Raw genomic sequence first — 20,546 nt, 5'->3', positions numbered from 1 at the left:
TAAATTTGTTGGCATAAACTATTAGTGTACATTTGATTTTTGCCACTTTTTGTATTATATTTCTATTGTCTTATCAATATTTATCATTAACTACTGGTGTCTTTGGTTGCTATTGCGGCATAAACAAATCTAACTAAAAGTTTGTAGCGTGGCTAGTGGTTTTCTTGTCTTTGTGTTTGTTTTCGAAAGTTTTTTTGAGTTTTCAAGTGTCTGTAATTTCGTTGTCGTACTGTCTTACTATTTATTCGCATTGCTGACTGAGGTAAAATTAGGTTGCTGATAGGAATCATTATAATTCATATCGTTTAAGTCAAAGTTTTTGCTTTCTATGACTTCTCGGAAATTTTCAAACAAAAACAAAACAGAGTTGTTTTTGTTAACTATTGTTAACTATTGAAGTTATAGAGCTTATTATAAACAATTTTTTCTCCTTTGTAAAGATTCAGCATTTTTTTTAATTTTGTCCAATTTGCGACTTTGAGGATTGCCAATTTCTCCTGATCCGCTACTTCTTCCTGTTCTATCTTTATTCGAGCTATTTTAGTGGTGTTGATTGAAGTCATTTGAAGCAATACTGGGCAGTTTATAAGGAAACAAATAGGAAATTGTTTTCTTTTTTGCTTTTGTATAAATCTGCATTGTATTAGGAGGGTGAATACTTGACCAGAAGCAGTGATAACAGTTTTACAAAATAATGGTTTCGAAGTAGCATAATGGCAATTTGTGTAGTTTGTAGCTAACTGTATAGTTTGTAGCTAATTTGTTTTAAAATTTTTGCAGGGAGTTTTGATTTTGTCAAATTCTTTCCTTTACCTCCATTTTCTCTACTTGAAATATTTTTTTTTTGATTTTTTTCTCATTTCGTAATTGTAAAAAAAAGTAAACGTATCACGTGGTCTTCTGCCAATAGTTGTTTTGGAGCCGCCCCTCAATGAAAAATTTTCAGATGCTTTATCAGTTTTTCTGGTTGGATAGTTTTTCTGTGGTTATATTCATGTTGTTTCAAAGTTGTTTTTGTTATGATTATCGTTATGGAGTAGGATGTTCATTATGTAAGCTAAGGTGGCCAATTTGCTGCTTCGAGTCGTTTCCTGAATTTTTCTGGCAATGGAGATTATGATATTTCTCAAGCCGAAACAAAGTGGAGCGAAAGAGCGTGTGATTGTGCGGCTTGCACTCTCATTTTAAAGCTTAGATAGAAAGCTGTGTTTGAATAAAAGTTTGCTTTCTCGCTTGTGGTTTTTGTTCATATGCGGTAATTTGACTTTGATTGTTACTGTTTTATTGAGTTTTTGATCGGATGTTTTTCTAAATGGTTTTCCAGTCCATGTATGGGGGAAAAATTGGCATTTGAGCACTTTTTTGGTTTTTGAAAGCTGTTTTTTTCACATGCGTCGATTTGATTTCTTTTCAGTGTTTTTCATCTAGAGTGCTATTAATATAATACATATGTGCTCTAGATACGCCTATGTGCAATTGCTTGAATTTATCAACAAGCAGCTAATGTTGTATGTGATTTTGACTCTATTTGTTGGCATAAACTTTTAATGAACATTTGATTTTTGCCCCTATTTCTATTAGATTTCTGTTGTCTTTTCATTAATTATCACTAACATTATCATTAACGACAGGCCTCTTTGGTTGCTACGGCATAAATGAAACTATTAAATGGTTGGTAGTCTCGTTTTTTGACTTTAACTGTATTTGTTTTCAAAAGTTTTAAATGATTTTTTGAGTTTTCAAGTGTTTCTCATTTCGTTGTCTGTCTTTCTGTTTATTCTCATTACTTACTGAAGTAAAGTTAGGTTGCTAATAGAATTTATCATAATTCATATTGTTTAAGTTCAAAGTTGTTGCTTTCTTTGACTTCTATGCTTTTTAAAAAAAATTTGGCAAAATTTCAAAAACGGAAGAAAAAACAAAATATGAGTTTTTTTTTGGTAACCATTGAAGAAGTAACAGAGCCTTTTTATAAAAAAAGTTTTTCTCTCCTAAGTGAAGATGTTTGAGTATTTTAAAGAAAACTTTGGCCAATTTTCTTCTTTATTGGTTATTGCTAATTTCTCATGATTCGCTTTTTCCTCTTCAATCTTTTCAGAGCTATTATAGGGATGTTGATGGAATTCATTTAAAGCTGGACGGGGCACTTTTTAGTGAAACAATTGTAAATGTGTTTTCTTTGTTGCTTTTTTGTGAAAATCTGCGAGGTCTTGGAAGGGTGAATACTTGACCAGAAGCAGTAATAACAGTTTTACAATATAATGGTTTGGAAGTAGCATAATGGCAGTTTTTGTAGTTTGTAGCTGACTGGTAATTTGCAGCTAAGTTGTTTCACATTTTTGCAGGAAATTTTGATTTCATCAATTTCATCTCCTTTACCACCAATTCTCTACTTGAAATACTTTTTGTTGATTTTTCAGTCCATGTATGATTGAGAAATTGGTATTTGAACAATTATTCGGTTTTTGAAAACGATTTTTTTTTCACATGCGGCAATTAGGTTTATTTTCAGTGGTTTTCCTCTAAAGTGCTAGTAATACAATACATGTATTCTAGATACGCCTATCTGCACTTGCTTGAACTTATCAACGGGTAGCTAATGCTGTGTATGACTTTGACACTGTTTATTGGCATAAACCATTAGTGAACATTTAATTATTGCCCTTTTTTCTATTATATGTCTGTGGTCTCATCAATAGTTATCGTTGACGACGGGTCTCTTTGGTTGCTATTGCGGTATAAACGAAATTTATCAATAGTTTGTAGTCATGGCTTGTGGTTTTCTTGACTTTGACGGTATTTGTTTTCAAAAGTTTTTTATTAATTTTTGTGTTTTCAGGTGTTTGTAATTTCGTTGTCTTAGTCTTACTTTTTTCTCATTACTGACTGAGTTAAAATTAGGTTGATAATAGGAATCTTCATAATTCATATCGTTTAAGTCAAACTTGTTGCTTTCTATGACTTTTCTGCTTTTTTAAAAAAAAGTGGCAAAATTTCAAAAACGGAAAAAATAAAATATGAGTTTTTTTTGGTAACCATTGAAGAAGTAACAGAGCCTTTTTATAAAAAAAGTTTTTCTCTCCTAAGTGAAGATGTTTGAGTATTTTAAAGAAAACTTTGGCCAATTTTCTTCTTTATTGGTTATTGCTAATTTCTCATGATTCGCTTTTTCCTCTTCAATCTTTTCAGAGCTATTATAGGGATGTTGATGGAATTCATTTAAAGCTGGACGGGGCACTTTTTAGTGAAACAATTGTAAATGTGTTTTCTTTGTTGCTTTTTTGTGAAAATCTGCGAGGTCTTGGAAGGGTGAATACATGACCAGAAGCAGTAATAACAGTTTTACAATATAATGGTTTGGAAGTAGCATAATGGCAGTTTTTGTAGTTTGTAGCTGACTGGTAATTTGCAGCTAAGTTGTTTCACATTTTTGCAGGAAATTTTGATTTCATCAATTTCATCTCCTTTACCACCAATTCTCTACTTGAAATACTTTTTGTTGATTTTTCAGTCCATGTATGATTGAGAAATTGGTATTTGAACAATTATTCGGTTTTTGAAAACGATTTTTTTTTCACATGCGGCAATTAGGTTTATTTTCAGTGGTTTTCCTCTAAAGTGCTAGTAATACAATACATGTATTCTAGATACGCCTATCTGCACTTGCTTGAACTTATCAACGGGTAGCTAATGCTGTGTATGACTTTGACACTGTTTATTGGCATAAACCATTAGTGAACATTTAATTATTGCCCTTTTTTCTATTATATGTCTGTGGTCTCATCAATAGTTATCGTTGACGACGGGTCTCTTTGGTTGCTATTGCGGTATAAACGAAATTTATCAATAGTTTGTAGTCATGGCTTGTGGTTTTCTTGACTTTGACGGTATTTGTTTTCAAAAGTTTTTTATTAATTTTTGTGTTTTCAGGTGTTTGTAATTTCGTTGTCTTAGTCTTACTTTTTTCTCATTACTGACTGAGTTAAAATTAGGTTGATAATAGGAATCTTCATAATTCATATCGTTTAAGTCAAACTTGTTGCTTTCTATGACTTTTCTGCTTTTTTAAAAAAAAGTGGCAAAATTTCAAAAACGGAAAAAATAAAATATGAGTTTTTTTTGGTAACCATTGAAGAAGTAACAGAGCCTTTTTATAAAAAAAGTTTTTCTCTCCTCAGTGAAGATATTTGAGTATTTTAAAGCAAACTTTGGCCAATTTTCTTCTTTATTGGCTATTGCTAATTTCTCATGATTCGCTACTTCCTCTTCAATCTTTATTCAGAGCTATTATAGGGATGTTGATGGATGGAATTCCTTTAAAGCTAGACTGGGCACTTTTTAGTGAAACAATTGTAAATCTGTTTTCGTTGTTGCTTTTTTGTGAAAATCTGCGAGGTCTTGGAAGGGTGAATATTTGACCAGAAGCAGTAATAACAGTTTTACAATTTAATGGTTTGGAAGTAGCATAATGGCAGTTTTTGTAGTTTGTAGCTGACTGGTAATTTGCAGCTAAGTTTTTTCACATTTTCGCAGGGAATTTTGATTTCATCCATTTCATCTCCTTTACCTTCAATTCCCTACTTGAAATACTTTTTGTTGATTTTTCAGTCCATGTATGATTGAGAAATTGGTATTTGAACAATTATTCGGTTTTCGAAAACGATTTTTTTTCACATGCGGCAATTAGATTTATTTTCAGTGGTTTTCCTCTAAAGTGCTAGTAATACAATACATGTATTCTAGATATGCCTATCTGCACTTGCTTGAACTTATCAACGGGTAGCTAATGCTGTGTATGACTTTGACACTGTTTATTGGCATAAATCATTAGTGAACATTTAATTATTGCCCTTTTTTCTATTATATATCTGTGGTCTTATCAATAGGTATCATTGACGACGGGTCTCTTTGGTTGCTATTGCGTTATAAATGAAATTAATTAAAAGTTTGTAGTCATGGCTTTTGGTTTTCTTGACTTTGACGGTTATTGTTTTCAAAAGTTTTTTATTAATTTTTGCGTTTTCAGGTGTTTGTAATTTCGTAGTCTTACAGTCTTACTTTTGTCTCATTACTCACTGAAGTAAAATTAGGTTGCTAATAGGAATCTTCATAATTCATATCGTTTAAGTCAAAGTTGTTGCTTTCTATGACTTTTATGCTTTTTAAAAATATTTGAAATTTCGAACAAAAGCAGCAAATTTTGAGTTGTTTTTGTTAACTATTGTTAACCATTAAAGAAGTACGATCCTTTTTATAAAAAAGTTTCTCTCTCGTAAGTAAAGATAACTAAGTAATTTTTAAAGTCATTCAAAGCTATACTTGCCACTTTTGTGAATTAAATGTGAAGATGTTCTCCTTTTTGCTTTTTTTTGTATAAATCTGGTCTTGGGAGGGTTAATACCTGACCAGAAGCAGTAATAACGGTTTTTACAAAATAATGTTTTGGAAATGGCATAATGGCAATTTTGTAGTTTTTAGCTAACTGTTTAGTTTGTAGCTAAGTTAACTTGAAATTTTGCCGGGAATTTTGATTTTGTCCGTTTCCTTTACCACCATTTTCTCTACGTGAAATACTTTTGTTCATTTTTCAGTCAATTTGTCATCGTTAAGAAACTAAGCGTATCGCATGGTCTTCTGCCAATTTTATCAGATGTTTTATTAGCTTTTCTGGTTGAATTCTTGTTCATTGGTTATATTCATGTTTTTTCGAAGTTGTTTTTGTTGCGATTTTTGTTATCGAGTTCATTATGTGAGGTAAGGTGGCCAATTTGCTCCTTCGAGTGGTTTCCGGAATTTTCCGGCAATGGAGATTATGATATTTCTCAAGCCGAAACGAAGTGTAGCGAAAGAGCGTGTGATTGTGCGGCTTGCACTCTCATTTTAAAGCTTAGATAGAAAACTGTGTTTGAATAAAAGTTTGCTTTCTCGCTTGTGGTTTTTGTTCATATGCGACAATTTGACTTCGATTTTTATTTTGTTATTATGTTTTTTAACTGGTTGAGTGTTTTTCAAACTGGTTTTTCCAGGCTATGTATGAGTGAGAAATTGGTATTTGCTATGAAAGACATGGTCAAGAGTTGTCAAAAAATTTGATAATTCTTCAGATTTATTATGCAGGCTTCTACAATTAATGGCGAACAAGTATGTAGTGTCTTCTGACCAACTATTGTCCTACTACTGATCCATTGTTTTTAACTTCTCTATGAGCTGGTCAGGATTCGTTTAAATCTCTCCGCTCTTTTGCAATTTAAGTGCTATGACCGTTAATATAGAGGTAATATTAAAGAAACCAAACCTTAGTGAAAACAGATTGTATAAATAAAGCTGACCAAAATCTAAAGTTTTAGTTTGATATAATTTGAGTGACTTATTCACGTGAAAAATTCAAATTGATTTGAGGGACTTGAGTGAAAAATTCAAGTTCCCCTTAAAAAGAAACTTATTAAAAACTTAACAAACAAGACGTAGAATTTCTTGAAGGGAAGCAGTTTCTATCCAAGAATTGTGTCACCCAAATGTATCAAAATTCATTGGGACTATTGAGAAAATTCCATCCCTATTTGAAAGCCCAAAGTTTTGCGTTTTGGTGTTTAGGACACAATTTTCTCAATGATATGTTTCATGAACAGTTGTAGCCAATTTTGTCGCAAAGTTGTAACTATGTTTTAACTCCGTAAATATTTGGGTGCGCACCATCCTGTCTTATATCATTTGCGTCAAGACAGCAAATGAGAAAGTAAAAATTGGACCCCTGATTTCGCCTTTAATTTGATATGTTATGTTGTTGATTTCTTGGTTATAGACATTAATTTCAGCTATTTTAATCGCTTCCGTATAAAACATTTTTATTTTGGAAATTTGGCATATATCAATCTTATGGGATATGAATTTGGTCAGGTATTTAACCAACTAGATCACCCTTTTCCTCAGCTGCATTTTTTTCCGTCAGTACCCTGATTAATAGCATTATGTTCCAAAGGAAAGACGCGGCTTTCGGATTTTGTTCCAGCCGTTGTAAGAGTCCATGAAATTGTTAACATCGCTTATGGTTGAAAATGGGTTTGAATGTATTGCAGCTTCACTTTAACAAATTTTACGTGCTGTCTGAAATGACAAGGTGTTTGGAAAATTGTGCAGAAATTTTGGGAGAAACTGTTGTTGCCATAAAGTTGTTTGGTTTCTCTGCTTTTGTTGCCATCTAGATTATTCTTCGGCTTTTTTAAATTTTGTCCTCTCAATAGTACAAGGTGACATGGCTTGATCATACTGATCTTTTGCTGTCTTAGTTTTAAAGTTTTACAAGTGAAAATGTCCCTGTTCCAATTTGCTAGGGCATGTGCTTCTAAATTGTTGTTGGTTATTTAGGGCTTGATCTCAAAAAGCTAGTGAATCAGTCTGAAAAAAATACGAATTGAAAAAGAAACAAGTAAGACTTTTACCTAAAACCTAGAGAGAAATATTTGTGAGATTGCAAAATCCTGAATTAGTCTCACCAGATGAAGACTATTAATCCAATGATTAACGCTGACTACTGCATTAACAAGAATTGGAGTCTGGTTTTTATTTCCGTTTATTCATGTTTCTGTGTCCATGTATCATGTTTATTGGCAAAGTTTTGTCTACGAAGTTCTGAAGGGAGTTCTACTTTTATCGCTTTGTTTAAGAATTTTGTACGTGTTGTCTGAATTGACAAGGTGTTTGGAAAATCGTGGTACAAACTTTTTGTTTTGTTTTGTTTGTTTGCTTTTGTTGCCATCGAGAATATTCGCTATCATTTTATTTTTTTTCTCTCAATAATACAATTTTGACATGGCTTGATCATTAACGGATTTGTGGTGTTTCAGAGCTGTATGGAGTTCTATCTTATCTTGCTGTTTTGAATCTATGTTTTAAGCTCGTTTGTCACTGTTCCATTTTGCTAGCGCGGGCCTCTGCATCCTCGTTGTTGTTGGATACACTGGGCCTGATTTCAAAAAGCTAGTGACTCATTCGGAAAAAAACTAAAAAGGTCGCAAAATCTTGGATTGGTCTCACCAGGTGAATAATACTAATCCAATGAATGACTCCGACAGATAGATTCCCAGTAAAATGATGACGAGCTTTTATTTTTTTTTGTTTTAAAAACGTTAAAATGAATGCAAGAACGCCTCTTAAGGTAATATGTCGATCAAAAGGTGTCTTTGAACAGTTATGATAAAATTTTATTTGTTTTTAAAATTTCCAGGCAGCTGGCTTCCGACTTTTTCTCTCCTTTTCTGTTTCAATCCCAGTGTATATCAAGCGGGACAGCGGCGACTATTTGCCTGCTGTGTTTGTTATGATTGCAACAAGTGCTGTCATGATTGAAACCAGATTTTTGGTGCCAGTTCTTTTTTGCGTTTTGAGTTTTCTGTTGTGTTGTTTTGTGATGCTGAGAGTTTGCTGTTTTTAGAGTGATGCTTGTATTTTGTGGCAATTATTTCAGTACGATTATTTTTTATGCAATATCTCGTAAGGCTTCTTGGTCTGATAGTTTGTCTGACCATTTGACTTTTTGTTCTCAAAAACGTAAGCTCTGAAAGCATTGAGTCGCTGAGCATCTCTCTTTGAGGCGTACGCCTTACAAGAATCACCCTACGCACCTTGAATTCATGTCGCAGCAGTTTCAGTGAATCGCATACTTAGAGATTTGTAAGGCTCTAAAAGAACTGCTCAGCAACTTAATACCCTCCGCGCTCGAAGTATGCAATTCACAAACTGATGAAGAGACATAAGTTCATGTTGTGTGGGGTGGTTCTTGTGTGTGGGGTTTCGCCACCAGCCCAACCAAAGCCCCTTGTCCTTAGTGGGCTATGTTCAAAAATTTGGTCATATGCTTTATCAACGGAAACCAGTTTTGAATTAAACGCACCGGTCAAACAGTTCAATCCTTTTTCAATGATTCTAGGCGGCATACCAAGGACAAGTTCGTGCTTGTCAGAAATCTTCGAAGCGGCTGAAAGACACGATGGTTGAATTGAATATTGCGTTCCCCCTTTGTATGTTGCTTGCCAATCACAGGAACTCAGTTGTATTCAAAGAGGGTCTGGAGGGACACTTGAAGCTTATTGGCTCCCTCTACGACCAATCACAGGACTGCCTTGTCCAAATGTTGGAATTCCTTGACCTCAGTCAGAATTTGGACGAAATGGCATCGCTTCCAGCATTCGACGAGTTATTAGCCAATTATGGTCTCTCCCCTGATGCGGCCTTTTCTCTGAGTCGGATCAAGTTTCAGCGACAAATCAATTTGAAATTTGAAGAAATGAAGCAAGAAGAGAGGACAAAAACAGAAGATGGAAAATTACCCGATAGAGTTAGTTACTTCTGTGCGATTGTGCGAAGAAATTGGTATTTTAGTAAAGCCCCTTGCAATAAACTCATGATCGGTTATCTGATTATGCCCTAATGTGTTAACTGATCAACCTTTCATGTATATTCCCATCTATTATAAACTATTAAACTCGTATGAAATATCAGTCTTAAATTGCATTGTTCTTCCGTGGAAATGAACGGTTGCCTAAAAACGTGATTGTTTGAAATTAGCTGTTGTCATTGTTCGCCAGACCACGTAATTTATTTGTAGATAGTGGTGAAGAAGTACAAGGAAGCAGTAGATGCAGTGATGGAGACAGTGATGAGTGCTTCCCTGCCAGTGTTACAGGCAGAGCCATGTACCTCTCTCCTCTTCGACCACGTCACTCCCCAATTCTACTTCACATTCTGGAGTCTCTCCTTGTACGACATCAGAGTGCCAGTCGATGTGTACGACAAGGAGGTGGTCAAACTCAACAATCAGAAGACTGCCATAGATGCCAGAAGTGACTGGGTGAGTTAACATTGTCAAATTTTCTATATTTCTCAATTATTGTACACATGTTATTAGTATGTATGCCACAACTTTTCGTGCGCAAAAACGGGTTAAACAGGTAAAGCCCGGAGGGCATTAGGTGGCTCAGTAGTTCTCTTAGAGCCTTAAGCCTTACTAGTCTCTAAGAATGTGATTCAACGAAACTGTTTGAGGAGACAATTTCATGGTGTGAAGGGCTTTTCTTAATCTAAAGATTTCGACCCCCTCAGTCACCCTACCCACCTCCACGGCCATCCCCCCTCATCGCTCCTATTGTACAACCTCCTCAACCTGTCTATTTGAAACCCCCTTTCTCGTCCAGTCCCTCTAACGCCACCCCCACCCCCCCCCCCCCCGCTCCGCTGACGCTCCCCCCTAATGCTAACATTTCTAAGCCCCAACTGGCTTTTACCGAAGACAACAGCTTGCCTGTCGTTTGAGAGCAGTTGTCCCGACTTTAGTCAGTGATCACAATAGCCGCACAGCGATGGTTGGGGTGGCGCTTGTTGACCTTCTCTTGGTTTTTTATTTGTCACGACCATATGAGATTTTTGTCACGACCATATGACTTCAACCACTTCAGCTGTGTTTTTTCGTTCATGCTATTTCAATTGAGTTGCGCGAGTGACGTCAATTTCACTCTTAGCGGAGCGATGTTTTGCTAATTTGCGTGGTTAGCTTTTTGGTGACACATTGCCTCCCTCTCAAAAAGACTTCCTCACTCTGAAATTGACGTTTTTTAAACTTTATTTCACGGAGATAAGGTCAAGTGAATGTGTGTCACTCTCATTGGAGGTTATTTGAGAGTACTTAATAGAAGCCGCAACAAGTTATAAGGTTTCTTTCTCAAAATAAAACATCTCAGCATTTAATGAAAAGAAGCTTCTTTTTGTCTTTTTGCGACTGCAGATCTACAAATCTATTGCAGTTAATTTTCTGGCAACCTGCGAGCTCTGTTTATTTGATAACTGCAAAGCGATTGCGAGTCTACTTTGGGTGGTATTGCGCTTTTTCGTCATGTCAAAGGCTTTTATTTTTGTTGGGGACACTGTTTTCATAGGAACCAAAGCGGGTGTATGAACAAAGCTAATTTTGCGTACAAAGGTGTTTACGAATTGGTTTTTTAATCGGTAAAATGTCAGTTGATCAAGTTGTAAAAAGTTTTTTGATGCCTTGTTCTGAGAGAAAGCGACAGCGAGACAGATCAAAGAGAAAAAGATTACAATTTTTCGCTGAGTTATGATCAAGTGTGCCTGTTTCCACAGTAGTTAATTATTCTCAAGAATTATTATTCTCCAAGCGTTAAACTCTAAGTGTGCAATTAATGAAGCTGTTGAGAAGACAAACTCATTGTGAGGGAAGTTTTCTGACTCCGCCACCGCACCTCATTCGAACACTAACCCGGCACGTTCGACTACCTCTTTTTCTCCTTTTTTAAGCTTGAGATACACTCCCTGAGCAGAAGTTCGCTACTAACGAAGCCCACCGATCCCCAGTCGTATGAAAGTATTTGCCCGACGTTAGTCTAATAATTTTGAAAGTTTAACTGAATTTTTTGGACGAAATGCTTCTACTCTCATATTTTAGGGGTTCATCGTTTTTTGAAAACTTTGGCATTTTTAAATTTGGCAATTGATTTTTGGATGAGATTTTGAGATTTGTTGTCTTTTTACTGTTTTAAATGCTGCTTGAGCGTTTTTTCTTTACTTTTTTAAATTGAAAATCTGCGAACGTTTTCAGCTGCAGTTCGTCTTTTTAATTAATTAGAAAACAAACGAAGTCCGGCTGGGCTTTCCCCTTTTTGGTGTCTGATAGCTCCTTTTTTCTGCCCGTTGTTTGTCGTGCTCGAAATGGGAAAAAATGGTAATTCACAGAGGGCGCTATGTTGCTGAGCAGATCTCTTTGAGCTTTCTAATTTTGTGGTCACACGTGAATTACCTCCCTCTCAAAATTGACTTCCTCACTCTGAAATTAAATTTATTTTAACTTTATTTCACGGAGATATGATCAAGTGAATGTGTGTCACTCTCCTTGAAGATTATTTGAGAGTACCTAATAGAAGCAGCAATAAGTTATTAGAATTCTTTATCAAAATACATCATCTCAGCCTTTATTGAAAAGAATCTTTTTTTTGTCTGTTGATTTTGCGATCTTTTTAAGACTGCAAATCTACAAAACTATTGCAGTTATTTCCTGGCAGTCTAACAGCTCTTGCGAAGCGATAGCGAGTCTAGTTCTGGTGCTATTGTGATTTTTTGTCAGTTCAAAGGATTTGAATTCTGTTGGGGGCACTGTTTTCATACGAACCAAAGCGGATGTAGGAGCAAAGCTTATTTTACGAACAAAGGTGTTTACGAATTGATTTTTTAATCGGTAAAATGTCAGTTAAACAATTTTAAAAGGTTTTATCGATGCCTTGTTCTGAGAGAAAGCGACAGCGAGACAGATCAAAGAGAAAAGTTGATACATTTTTTCGTTATGTCAGTTTTGATCAAGTGCTACTGTTTCCGCAGTAAATAATTACTTAAAGCCTTATTATTCTCCGAGCGTTAGTCTCTAAGTATGCAATCACTGAAGCTGTTGAGGAGACAAACTCATTGTGAGGAAAGATTTTTGACTCCGCCACAGCAGCTCATTCGAACACTAATCGGGCTCTCTCGACCACCCCTTTTTAATTGCTCTCAAACGAAGTTTGTAGCAATTATATTAGTCCTGTCGGTCTTTTTTTAATGCGATTTTTCGCTTGACCAATTTTTCGTCTGACGCTTTTGACTTTTCGTCCTCAAAAACGGGATAAACAGGTAGCGCCCAGCGGGCATTATGTGCTCTTAGAGCCTTTCAGGTCTGTTTCAGCTCAAACTGTCTTGGAGACTTATACTTATACTTATGGTGTGAGGGTCGGTTCTTAGAGGTTGACACCCCCCCTTTGTTGACCCCCCACCCCCACTATGGGCTCCACCCCCCCCCCCCCCACCGCGCTTTTGCCCCCCCCCCCACCCACCCAGTGCTGCCCCCATCAGCCCCCTGTGCACCCCCCCCCCGTGGCTAGCTACTAACCAATTCAACCGCTCGCCGGTCGTTTGAGAGCAATTCGCCCGACGTTAGTCGGTTATGTTTCTCCTTTTTTAATAGCCGCCCTCATCTTCTCAGCCGGCTATTATTGCGCTCGTATTTTTTTTTACCTCGTCAAACTTCGCTTTACCATTTTGCCTCTTTTTCGACATTTTGCGTGAAATCTTTTTGACTTCTCTAGGCAAGTTTCTCTCTTCTCTCATTCTGCTAAAAGTGAATTTGAACATCAGTTGCTAAGCAAAGCAATTCAAAATGAACAGAGTCGGTATAAAAAATTGAAGTCAGAAATAGAAACGGGATAAACCCATAAAGCCCAATTTTAGATGCCCGCTATTTGAACGTCGTTCCTATAAGTCTTAGTTTCCACCTCTAATGCTTATTGGTGTTGGTAGTAGCCCCTGTAGCCTCTCTCTAAGAAACAGAAGTACGTTATGTTCAACTACGAAATGCCATCAAAATAGATCGGACTTAAAAAAAATTTTTGTACAAAAATCTTTTTTTTTCAATATACCCAATCATGCTTATTGGAATCAACGGCGGCTATTTTCCGGCAATCTGCCGGGTATGTTTTAAGCTTGAGCTACAAATTCCGTGAGCAAAAGCTCGCTACTAACGAAGCCAGGCCCTCAACAGTCGTTTAAAAGCATTTGTCTCCTTTCTGTTTTTAATGCTGCTGTAGCTTGTTTCTCTTCACTTTTTTGAATTGAAAATCTGCAAACGTTTTCAGCTAGAGTTCGTTTTTTTTGATTAGCTGAAAACAAACGAAGTCTTGCTGGTTTTTTTAGTTCCGTGATTTGGGTGTATGGTAGTTCTTTTTATCTGCTCGGTTGGTTTTAATTGCTCAAAACGGAAGAAAATGGTAAGGACCGGAGGGTGTGCGGTTGCGGAGCAGATCTCTTCGAGCTCTAAGTCTCTAACTAGTCTCCTAGTATACTGTTCACCGAAACATTGAGGAGACATTATTTCATGGCGTGAAGGGATGTTTAAATTTAAACCCCCGCCTTATTAAACCCTTAAGCCCCCCCCCCCCCGCTCAACTCCCTCAATTAAGTTTAAGCTATCTTCTCTAGGCTGCAGCTAGCTCCAACAGCCCGTTGTACATTGAAAGCAGTTCGTGCAAGCTTTTGTTTAATGGTGATTTAGTTTCTCGTTTTTTTGTACTAAATTTGTATTACTTTTTATTGTAGGAACAATGAAATTCAGTCAAATTTTGTTCTTTTTTGTCTTATTTTGATTTTATCGGTCATTTGAATTTTAAGAATTGCCCTTCTGTAGAGTTCGTTTTCTAGAACCATACACCCTGTTCGGTTGCTGAGATAGAAGCTGCGCACAATCCACATTAAAAAGTCTTAGTAAAGTCAAAGTTTTTTGGGCCAAAACCTTGCTGACAACGAGGCAGGAGTCGTTCTTGCAATTGATCTCTTCTTCAATGATTCTCCTTCGAATTGTGTGATCGCCTCGGCATTTTCAAAAACTACGTCAATTTCCAATGCTACCACTGGCAATAGGGAAAAAACGCTACCTGTGGTATCAAAAAAGACGAGAAAAGTGGGCAAGCACACTACTTCCAGTGAGCGTTTGTTTTGCTGTTCAATTTGATAGGAAATTTTCGTGGAATTGCTTTCTTCTGCCTGAATCTAAAAGCCCCAATAAAGGGGCTAACCAGAGAATAATCCGGCCTGTGATATCATGTAATTGCAGAACTCAAGCTGAAACAACTAAATAGCCTCCTGGGTGCAGATGGAGACTATATAATAAGTTTATCACAACAATTAGACTACCTCTCACGCACTTGCACAGCGGCGGATGTTTTTCGTCAATCCGTCAGCTATTTTTCACTGTTGTGATTTTGCCCTGATTGTATTGCTCGTCTTGAGGCTTGGTTTCGAAGCGCAATTCACGTTATTGAACTAAATAGCTTTTAGAAGTCTGTGCGTCCTTCAAAATTTGACGTTGCATTTTTTACATAATCTCATTGGACAAATTTTCATCAGTTTTAGTTTCTGTGTAAATTTACAGGTGGTAATTTTGCGGAACATAGAACATACGGCAATCCCGGCTTTAGGTAATCCTACTTGACGTATTTAAATTTTGAAAAACGCAATCGAAATCATAGTTCACCATTGGAAACTTCAAAACTGTTTCATTTCCATTGCAAAGCAAAACATCGTATAGTTGATAATTATACACCCCGATGGTGCCTTTTTAGATGTTATGGCTGTTCTCATTCTTCTTTTATTACATTTTAATGTGCTATAACACGCATTATTAACTGCTCTCAAACAAAGTTTGCAGCAATTATTGAAGTCGCTTCTTTTACTACTAGAAAAAGCATCGACTTGTGGATGTTTAGAGTGATTCGAAAAAGACGAAGGAGAAGGATAAGTTGACAGTTATGGTAGACAAAATGAAGGAGGAACAGCAGAAGCAGCTGGATCATGTCACGCGTGTCATGTTCAGACTCAAGTCCGAATCCAAGAGCTGGTACCCCAATCGTATGGCCAAGAACGAGTGTGTAGTACGCATACAGCAGTTCTGCCTGTACCAACGGTTTGTCATCTAATTTTTTCAAAAAAAGTATGAATACTCGAAAATGCATTAAAATGGCCTGCTCCGTAAGCCTAAATTTTTGCGCAAAGCTTAGAAGGGGTCAGATGACTAAGCTTACTGCGCATCATTTTAAAGTGCCCTATAGAACATCATGATTAAGGAGAGGGGTAGGAATCAAAGAACAAAATGGCGCTGCACCATCAACGTAAGAAGTGGAACTCTAGGGTGAAAAACAGGATCACTCACTTACGTGTTTGTCTAGTATTAAATAGTTCTACAAAAGCAACCAACGTCGGTAGCGCAAGGGATTAGACCTAGGACTGTGAAGCGAGGGGCATGGTTTCAAGCACGAGTAGGGGCGGAAAGGGATGCATAATGTACTGGGGTAAAAAATTTGGGATTTGGTTCTATTTCTTCCGTTCTTCATTTCTTTCTTATAGCTGCGAAGCTGTAAGCTGAGCGTAGCTATATTGCGGTGATCTTGGTTTTTTTTTGTTTCGTCGTCTGACGCTCTTTTTTCGTTTTACATTTGTTCACACAGCAAAGCTGAAAAAGTCAAATATTCTGAATGACTTCTTCCTCTCACTAACAACATTTGCGCGCGTGACATCATTTCTCACTCGCTTTAGCGGAGGTTTTTAGGTTATTTGCGTGATTAGATTTTGATCATACGTGACTTACCTCACTCAATAAAATGACTTTTGCACTTTAAAACTTGAGTTTAATTTGAATTTGTTTAAGGTCAAAGGAACTTATATGTGCAGTTAAGGTCCCTAATAAGAGGCTTCTGTGGAATGAATGTAACAAGCTTTATTAATTAATCGCTGAAAGTTTTTTAGCCTAGTTTTTTGAGCGGAGTCGATTTTTTTCAATTTAGATCTGTATCTGTTTCTATCTCTATTATATGGCACGCAGGTCTATTCTTTCGCAGCTATTCCGGCAATCTGCCGGCTATGTTTTTTATTAGTTGTTTATATCTTCCTGACGTTCTTTCTTTTTTTCCTCATTCGTTCTGCAATTAATTCTCTCCCTCTCATCTATCTACTTTATTAAATATAAGTCGCACTTCAGGGCAATGGCTAACAGCGCTCCTATCTTCACATGCTTTAACGATCCTTAAACGTCCAGCCTACACCACCATACTTAAGCTCCTGATCTGCACATGTTTTTGTGCTCATTAAGAATGCAGTTTAGCAAAAACAAGCGAGACAAAAAAGCCATTGACCAAAAATTTGCGTATGTAGTCAGTTCAATAGACAAAAGCAACAGTAGTCGGTAGCGCAAGGGAATAGACCTATGGCTGTGAAGAGAGTGGCATGAGTTCAAGCCCGAGTAAGGTACGAAAAGGATGCATAATGTGCTGGGGTAAAAAAATGGTATTTGGTTGTCTTCTTCCGTCCTTCAATTCTTTACTTCTATTCGTTATTTGTACCTTCCTTGCGGTTTTTCTTTTTTTTTCGTTCTTTCTGTATTAGAAAGGTCAATAGGCTTAACCAATCGGAACTCTTAGCGTAGAGTATAAGACCCATGACTGTTAAGCGAGAGGTAGGGGATCGAATCTTTTTAAAGGCTGAAAAAGACGCTACCACAAATTTGAGAAGTTGGTTTTCTTCTTTTAAAATTTTTTTTTGTTCCTTTTATTTCATCCCTTTATTAATAGCCGCACAGTGATAGCTGAGGCTATTATTGGCCTTCTCTTGGTTTTTTTTATTTCGTCGTCATGATTTTTGTTACGACCATATGACGTCACAGCCATTTTTTGTTCATTCGTTCATGCAATTTCAACTGAATGGCATGTGTGACGTCATTTTTCGCTCTTAGTCGAGCGAGTTTTTTTGTTCATGAGCGTGATTAAATTTTTGTTCACACTTGACTTACCTCACTCTCAAAAATGACTTCCTCACTTTGAAATTGACTTTTATTTAGTTTAATTCAAAGAGATAAGGTCAAATGGGTGTGTATCACTCTAAATGAAGGTTATTTGAGATCAGCTAATAGAGGCAGCAATAACTTATACAGATTTTTAATCAAAATATAACAGATCAGCCTTCAATGAAAAGACGATTTTTTTGGTCTGTCTTTTTTACTGTTTTTTTAGACTGCCGATCTACGAATCTATTGCGGCTATTTTCTGGCAATCTGCCAGCTATGTTTTTTTCTCTTTTTTTCCAATCTTTCTCTTTTGTCATTCTTTGGCTCCGAATAAGCACATGTTTTTGCGCTTGTTTAGCTTGCCAAAATAGACGAGCCATTAAAGTCATTAACCAAAATGTTGATTCAGTAAAAGCAATAGACATGCAATTCGCATCGGTAGCGTAAGCGAAAAGACCTATAGCCGTTAATCGAGGGGCATGTTTCCTCAACGGAGTTGATGCGCAAAATGGCTCTGGTTTTCTTAAACCACAAAACAGGTAGTTCTTGTTTTTCATCTTTTCCTGTCTTTCTTGCTTTATGTTTCTGTCTCTTTAAATGTTTTTTATCTTTCTTTTTTAAGGAGTTTTTTCTTTATCTATCTATCTATATATTAATTCCAACTCGAATGCTGTACCACCCTCTTTAAGCTCTAGTCCTCACATGTTTTAGCGGTCCTTAAACATAGAGCCTAGCGTAATGCATGTGTTTTGAAACGAGCTATAATGCCATATTTAAGCTCCTAATTTCATCATTTTTTGGCACGCATAAAGCATGCCGAATGGCAAAAACAACCGAGCCAAATAGCCACTAACCAAATATTTGCTCGTTAGAATGTTCAATAGATGTAAGCAATGGGTATCGTTAGCGGAGATTAAAAGACCAATGACTGTCAAGCGAGTGGTAGGGCTTCGAGCCTGATTAAAGGTGGAAAAAGAGGCATAATTTCCTGGACCACAAATTTGAGAAGTTGGTTTTCTTTTTCTTTCGTTCCTGTTTTGTCGTTTCTTTTCGTTTTTTCTTTTCTTTCCAATCTTTCTCTTTTGTTATCCCTTGCCTCCTAATGTGCACATGTTTTGCGCTCATTTATCTTGCTAAAATAGGGGAGCAATTAAAGCCATTGTCCAAAATTTTGCTGATTCAGAGAGAGCAATAGACAAATGCAATACGCATTGGTAGCGTAAGCGAAAAGACCTATGGCCGTTAAGCAAGGGACATGTTTCCTCAACGGAGTCGATGCGCAAAATGGCTCTGGTTTTCTTGACCCACAAAACAGGTAATTGTTGTTTTTCATCCACTCCTGTCTTTCTTGCTTTGTTTCTTTCTCTTTAAATGTTTCTTATTTTTCTTTCTTAAGGAGTTTTTTCTTTATCTATCTATCTATATATTAATTCCAACTCGAATGCTGTACCACCCTCTTTAAGCTCCAGTCCTCACATGTTTTAGCGGTCCTTAAACACGGAGCCTAGCGTAATGCATGTTTTGAAACGAGCTATAATGCCATATTTATGCTCCTAATTTCAACATTTTTTTGCACGCATTAAGCATGCCCAATGGCAAAAAATCCGAGCCAAATAGCCACTAACCAAACATTTGCTCGTTAGAATGTTCAATAGACGTAAGCAATGGGTATCGTTAGCGGAGAGTAAAAGATCAATGACTGTCAAGCGAGTGGTAGGGCTTCGAGCCTGATTAAAGGTGGAAAAAGAGGCATAATTTCCTGGACCACAAATTTGAGAAGTTGGTTTTCTTTTTCTTTCGTTCCTTTTTTGTCGTTTCTTTTCGTTTTTTCTTTTCTTTCCAATCTTTCTCTCTTGTTATTCCTTGCCTCCTAATGTGCACATGTTTTGCGCTCATTTATCTTGTCAAAATAGGCGAGCAATTAAAGCCATTGTCCAAATTTTTGCTGATTCAGAGAGAGCAATAGACAAATGCAATACGCATTGGTAGCGTAAGCGATAAGACCTATGGCCGTTAAGCAAGGGACATGTTTCCTCAATGGAGTTGATGCGCAAAATGGCTCTGGTTTTCTTGACCAACAAAACAGGTAGTTGTTGTTTTTCATCCACTCCTGTCTTTCTTGCTTTGTTTCTGTCTCTTTAAATGTTTCTTATCTTCCTTTGTTAAGGAATTTTTTCTCTATCTATATGTTAATTCCAACTCGAATGCTGTACCACCCTCTTTAAGCTCTAGTCCTCACATGTTTTAGCGGTCCTTAAACATGGAGCCTAGGGTAATGCATGTGTTTTGAAACGAGCTATAATGCCATATTTAAGCTCCTAATTTCATCATTTTTTGCACGCATAAAGCATGCCGAATGGCAAAAACAACCGAGCCAAATAGCCACTAACCCAATTATTGCTCGTTAGAATGTTCAATAGATGTAAGCAATGGGTATCGTTAGCGGAGATTAAAAGACCAATGACTGTCAAGCGAGTGGTAGAGCTTGGAGCCTGATTAAAGGTGGAAAAAGAGGCATAATTTCCTGGGCCACAAATTTGAGAAGTTGGTTTTCTTTTGTCTTTCGTTCCTGTTTTGTCGTTTTTTTCGCCTTTTCTTCTCTTTCCAATCTTTCTCTTGTTATTCCTTGGCTCCTAATGTGCACATGTTTTGCGCTCATTTATCTTGCCAAAATAGGCGAGCAATTAAAGTCATTGTCCAAAATTTTGCTGATTCAGAGAGAGCAATAGACAAATGCAATACGCATTGGTAGCGTAAGCGATAAGACCTATGGCCGTTAAGCAAGGGACATGTTTCCTCAACGAGTTGATGCGCAAAATGGCTCTGGTTTTCTTAACCAACAAAACAGGTAGTTGTTGTTTTTCATCCACTCCTGTCTTTCTTGCTTTATGTTTCTTTCTCTTTAAATGTTTCTTATCTTTCTTTGTTAAGGAGTTTTTTCTTTATCTATCTATCTATATATTAATTCCAACTCGAATGCTGTACCACCCTCTTTAAGCTCCAGTCCTCACATGTTTTAGCGGTCCTTAAACATGGAGCCTAGCGTAATGCATGTTTTGAAACGAGCTATAATGCCATATTTAAGCTCCGAATATCAACATTTTTTGCACGCATTAAGCATGCCAAATGGCAAAAACAACCGAGCCAAATAGCCACTAACCAAACATTTACCCGTTAGAATGTT

The 20,546-nt window shown here is 36.7% G+C and overlaps 1 protein-coding gene across 5 annotated transcripts in view; it reads left to right on the top strand.

Annotated features, from left to right (window-relative positions):
* Positions 1-20,546, top strand: part of LOC142340355 (THO complex subunit 2-like) — a 215,790-nt gene that overhangs the window by 76,042 nt on the left and 119,202 nt on the right. For all 5 annotated transcript variants that reach the window (XR_012759067.1, XR_012759068.1, XM_075390939.1 and 2 more), the window contains exons 13-15: positions 8,927-9,334; positions 9,605-9,847; positions 15,294-15,490. Coding sequence is in view for 3 of the 5 variants with exons in the window: in XM_075390939.1 (XP_075247054.1) it covers positions 8,927-9,334; positions 9,605-9,847; positions 15,294-15,490 (848 nt within the window). In the remaining 2 variants the exon portion in view is untranslated. The remainder of the gene's footprint in view (positions 1-8,926; positions 9,335-9,604; positions 9,848-15,293; positions 15,491-20,546) is intronic.

This window comes from Convolutriloba macropyga, chromosome 1 (genome assembly GCF_964194025.1).
Source record: "Convolutriloba macropyga chromosome 1, txConMacr16.3, whole genome shotgun sequence".
Lineage (NCBI taxonomy): Eukaryota > Metazoa > Xenacoelomorpha > Acoela > Convolutidae > Convolutriloba > Convolutriloba macropyga.
The sequence above is the reverse complement of the archived record's forward strand: the minus strand, read 5'-3'. Positions and strand labels throughout refer to the sequence as shown.